The sequence below is a fragment of the Limulus polyphemus genome, unplaced genomic scaffold, assembly GCF_000517525.1.
Source record: "Limulus polyphemus unplaced genomic scaffold, Limulus_polyphemus-2.1.2 Scaffold422, whole genome shotgun sequence".
Lineage (NCBI taxonomy): Eukaryota > Metazoa > Arthropoda > Merostomata > Xiphosura > Limulidae > Limulus > Limulus polyphemus.
The window spans coordinates 13,162-19,034 of record NW_013666032.1 but is presented as its reverse complement, the minus strand read 5'-3'; the positions used below and the strand labels follow the sequence as shown (position 1 = coordinate 19,034).

General features: G+C 34.1%; 1 protein-coding gene across 2 annotated transcripts in view; it reads right to left on the bottom strand.

The window, feature by feature from the left end:
• Nucleotides 1-5,873, bottom strand: part of LOC106458156 (UPF0193 protein EVG1-like) — a 24,677-nt gene that overhangs the window by 8,805 nt on the left and 9,999 nt on the right. Inside the window, exons 3-4 of one of the 2 annotated variants that reach the window (XM_013917617.2) lie at nt 5,213-5,404; nt 3,191-3,331 (exon numbers count right to left, since the gene is read on the bottom strand). In XM_013917617.2, the coding sequence (XP_013773071.1) occupies nt 3,191-3,331; nt 5,213-5,404 (333 nt within the window). The remainder of the gene's footprint in view (nt 1-3,190; nt 3,332-5,212; nt 5,405-5,873) is intronic. The other variant, XM_013917618.2, reaches the window with a different exon arrangement.

Below are 5,873 nucleotides of genomic sequence, written 5' to 3'. Positions count from 1 at the left end.
CCAAAAAAAACAGATAGAACCCACCCCAACAACTGTTGGTTGAGAAAGTCCACCCAATGATAAGCAAGGGCAGACTGATCCAAAGTCTGTGGGGGATGAGGCATACTAAAGCTCCCCCAATTGAGAGGCAAATCGGTTCACGTGAACCCTAATATAGGGAAGTTGTTTCATGTAAGAGAGAAGGTCTAGGGTCATAGGAAACAGGTGTAAGAGACAAAACATCACATACCTGAAAGATAATGTGTGAAAAGACCAACAACAGACAAACTGAATCAACAGGTAGTGAACGGGAAAGTGCGGCAAAGTCATCTTCAGCCTGGCACGGCTCAATGGGCACAGGAGTAAGTGGGGCAGAAGTAGGCAAGAGATGTTGGCTCATATACTGCTCAATCACCTGGCAAATGAGTGACAATATATCCCCGATGGGTTGCCTGTGCCTGTGACTGAAAATACAGCATCAGGTGCAGGCAAAGAACCCGAAGTGGTGATTTCAGAATTCATAAGCGGGTAACACGAGGTATAGATGCTTTATTAAAATATTAACTCCACAACTCTGAAGTGTAGTAAATAAAGTTAAGAAAAATATAAAAAATGAAAAAATAAACCACTTCAAGTTAACTGAACAATGTAAAAAAGAACATCTGAACTCAACAGCTGCCAAATGAGAAGTGATAGTTCGTTAGTGGCATGTAAAAGGAGTAACATGCATTACGTGATAGTAGTGCTGTCATATTGGTAGAGAGGTGATGCATGATGATTTACATGAGAGACGTGTTGGAACTTTGGATTCCAACAGAGGGAGGATTTAAGGCTTGTGGCATGCGTTTCTGAAAAGTTCGTATATAGAGGGCAGCATAAAACGAGAAAAGCTAATCTTATGAGAGCAGGGAGAGTACCTTATCAGAATTTTGTGTCTATATTTTGTAAACATAAAATGTTTTGATTGTTGTACGAGTTGTTTTTTTTAAGAATTTAGTATCAGGAAAGGATTCAACACATCTTGTATTTAATTGGTCCTGCCATGAGCATTAACCTTGGCAAATTATTACTCTGACTATTTAATGATATTTGTTACTGCAGTGGTTACAAGTACAGTGAACAAAAGTTTTACCAATATCACACTTGTATGTTTTTTTCATAATTAACACCTATTATATGAAATGGATTGGATTAAAAAAAAGCTTCCCAGCAAAATGTTAGTCACACTTAAATTTTACATACTACCACTACTTAAGTACAACAGTGAGAAACAGAGGTTTATATTATTCTCAGATTGATGCTGACATGGCAGAGAAAAGGGTCATGAGAATGATTATGCAAACTTCATTAGAGACTGGAGACAAGAACCATATCAACAGACTGACACTGATATAGCACAGTGAAAGCTACAAGAGATGTTTACCTTAACTTGGAAAAACTTCCAAATACTGGGTTAATCAGAACCTTTGAAGTAGGATTGATATCCAGAAGACGAGGATAGATACATGTAAACAGGCAGCTGAGTTACTGTCTTTTACTATAGCCAGTCATTAAATTATTTTTGGTTTTGGTTCTGAGAATTATGATGAGTTGGGAAAAATCGTCCAATTAAGTGACAGTTCTACTTGTGGGTGGACATGTAAACTATTTGGGAAGGTGCAAGGATACCAGTGAGAATTGGTATAAAACCCCTGTTTTTGGCCAGAAAGAGTCTGCTACTGAAATTAGAATCAGTTGATTCTGTCCTGCCATACCTGCCAAAAAGATCTGCTGCCAGTCTACTGAGAGAAGTTATCAACCTAAGATATGGTGTACGAAAAAGCCATGCCAGTGTCTCCCCTGCAAGGTCCAGAGAGTATGACTCGTTCAAGCTTCATGTATGTAATCAATGCTACTTCTCCTGAATCGAAGAACATAATTATAAGTTGATGTAAAACATATAGTATTAACAAGAAATTAGAAGTATCATTGATTGAGCCCAGATTGGTAACATCTGAATAGAAAGTTACTGAATAAAAGATTTAAAAAGTATTGTGAGTTTATTCAGAAATTGTTATATTAAACAGAAGTGTATACTGAACCTCAGCCTCAGAGTCAATTCTTTATTCTAACCATAAACTTCCTCGAGTTAGTGACTTGTGCGTTCCACTCACAACTGCATACCTCAATTTAATATAAATCTGGTGTGACTGGCAGCAAGGTTAAAGCTCCATTGACTAGCCTACATGGCCTGCCTGTTACAAAACCCTTCTGAAAACTGCTCACATTGATGCTACTGTTTTAGAAATTACTTATTTCATTGCAGTCAAAAAACAATTTTGAACACGTAAATCAGCAAGTCGCATGATACTTACCATAAATATAAAGTCATGGTCAAACAGAATGTATAAGAACTAATTTTTTACTTTGTTTATAGGTAGTATAATGCCCATAAAAGGTTATTACTTTTGAGAAGAGTATGTAACAGTTCTTTTCTGATGCAAAACATTCATACACTCAAAACACAAAAATATGATAAGATTAGGACAGAAAATTTAGAATTCCCAAGACAGGAATATTCTTTGTTTGTACTTAATGGCATTAGAAAAGAAAGGAATATGGGTCCACTAGGATCACAAGGACCATCCAGAAAAAGACCTGCAACAAGTCATACCCAACCAGTGGTAATAAATGTGTGGAATCTTATAACAGGTGAAAATCTCTGAACATAAAGATCAGTGGCAAAAGCCATCCATATGCCCCAGGCAACAGTACTTAACAAAAGCAAGAAGGATCTATTTCTGGAAAAGTGACACAAGTTGCTTCCATGTCATATCTGTTCCACTGTCACGTACCTGAAGCAGTTTGAAAATAAAATCGGTATTCATGCTATTCCATGAGTCACTTGGTGCGGCATCTATGTATTTCTGTTTGATTGGACTGTTGAAACAAATGCTGATAAACCATTGCACTCGTACACTTGATGAACTATGGAAAGCATGCAGCCAGAAGTGGTGTGCTCTAGACTTGACAGCCTTACAACAGAGCCTTTTGCAATGGAAACTACGCTGCAGGGCTATTGTCAGTATGTGTGGCCATCATACAAAACATGACTAAACATAGTGGCATGGGCTAATAGGATGTAGTTGAAGCTCAAATATCATTTTAATATAAGGTACTTAAACTCTATAGAATAATGAAATGTAGAAGTGATAATATACATTTGAATTACCTTCATCAAATATGTCTTCTTTAATATTTGCTCTTCCTTTCATTGTTTCCAATTTTAAACTATTTGGATTTTTTTCAGGTTCTTGTTCTATGCCATAAGCCATAAGATTTTGAAATCTTTCTTTTTCTTTAGGTGGTCTCACTGCATAAAAAATTAACTACATTTATGATATATGTTGTAAAAACTAGATCTTGTAAAGTTTTCAACCAAGTGTAAGTAAGGTACATTAAGATACATCATTTATTTATACATAAGTATGAAAATGATCTTTATCTAAAATAATAAAACAAGTCAAATATAATTTATACTACAACAAAATCTCAAAAGTTGTACATGCTTGTCATTTAATATCACTTATGTATGTAGTATTAAACAAGCTTAATCTAGATCAGTCTCTCTACTAATATATTTAAGCTATTTTTACAGTGTACTCAATACACAATAATACAAAGCTTGCATGAGAAGTGAATATTTTTGCTTATTTAGCAAGATAAAGATGATCAAATATAGTAAAATTAATGGATTACATTCATAAGGGATAATTCACAGAAGATAACAATGTGAAAACACAACATAACTAGATAACAACTTGCATCCTAAACTAGAAACCCGATATAAACAGGCATGATTCTTAACAATGCATTAAGAAATTTTTGCAATGAGAACGTAAAAGTAATAGAAGATCTCTCAGGTCACAAAAATTACCAAACATTTTGATGAAACACTTCCCTACAAAATTTTGCTCAAACTACTCACAAATCAGAAAAATGGCCATTCATGACCACTGTGTATTTAAAACAAACATAACACTTTTCTATCCAAATGTAGACAACTGATAAAATTCCAATTCAAAGAATATTTTATGAGAAGCATCTACAACCTATCCATCAATATATTTATTTATTTTTAGTCAGGCTTGTACCACATACTCTGATTTCCGATAGAAAGTTATCCCCAATACACTGCAAGTTCAGAAATTGTTATTAAAGAATAAACTGAACAAAGACAGTAAAGGAAAAACAAGAGAACAAACAAAGAAAATCATTATTCACAACTAAATGCATGCTTAGGTCTTTACTGAACTGGCAGTTTTCTATATTCTATACCAGAATAGTCTAGTGGCTGGAGCAGGAGAACGAACATCTGCATGAGTTGAAGATAGGACCAATAACTATAATAATACTATACTTTAAGGTCTGATAAAACTTCTAGTGTGGTATCCCACAAACTTGGGTTACTTACAACAACAATCATCCCCATTACAGATATTCAATGGAGATAAACCCCTTACTCATTCTAGCTTTTACAAGTCTCTGTACAACCCCTAAAAATGAGTATGACCTTAGTGCAGAGGTACATAATGCAGAAACAAACAAGTATGAGCTGCATTGAACAACTATTGTGGTATATATAACTTCTGGCTAAGCTAGAAGATTATTGTATGTCTATGACTTTTTCCACATCCATTTTATGAGAACGTCACAGCTACAAGCAGAGTACCTGCATGAATATGTAGAAAAAAGTTAACTAAATGTCAAAATAACGATATATTTTTTAGTTGTTATGGAATGGTAAAACTAGTCCTTTTAGCTGCAACAAATTGAAATATCATTCATTAAACCATTAACCATTCTGTTAATGGATTTTAACACCGTTAAACTTGTGTCCACTAAATTACTACACATGTTAAGTTTCTATAAAGAATCATTCACAGAAACATTAGCAATCTTCCACTGGACAGTGATTACATAGTATTCTGAAAATTATAAATACCATTAATGAAGATATGAAATCCTTAAAAAAAACCATTTACAGTAGAAAAATAGTCTGACTTACAGAGATACTTTTGTTTTTTCCCTTTCTTGCTTTGGTTGTTTGTAAAGGATTATTATTCAAGTGGTTTACAGAACTTTCTTACAACTAAGATTTATCCTTCATAAAATTAATCATACGTTTTACACTGTAATATACTTTCACTCAGAATGCTTTCTCTTAAGAAAGAGAAAATAATAAACAACTTACCTAGGGATGGACTTGGCTTAAATTTTTCTCGTTCATATGCACCAGATTCTTCAATTGATTTTCTAGATCTCAGTCCACAACTGATAGTGTTACGTAAGCAGTCTTTAGGTGTACGAATCACTGGGTTCTTGTTTCTTTTATATCTTGACAAATTATGTTCTTGAAGGTTAGCACAAAATAAACTTCTACCATCTAAAATAAAATTGTAAAGCATGTTTTACATCTTATCTGATAAACTGTTCATTTCACTTACTTAAATAACATTTCAGAAATATTATAAAATGTGACATATTAAACAGTTACTTTGGAAATGCACATGATAATCAAACTAATGTTTTTGACAAGTTCAAAATCATTTAACATACTGTTGCGTCAGCGAGGTCACGTTTGTAAAAGAGCGACTGTTGAAAATAAGTGTATCGGTAAAGTTATATTCAGAAAGAATAAACCAGTTTTATTAAGTAAGGACTTGTGTCGCTAAAGTTTTGTCGGAACGAAGTTACGGAAAATCAATTAACAAAGGGAGATGTAACAAATTGGTGTCAGAAGTGGGAAGAAAAAAAATGGAAACGAGAGGCGGAAAATCAAACTACAGCTTAGCAGACTTGATGGCAGCAATACAAGAGCAGCAAAAGAAACAAGAAGAGAGACAACAGCAGCT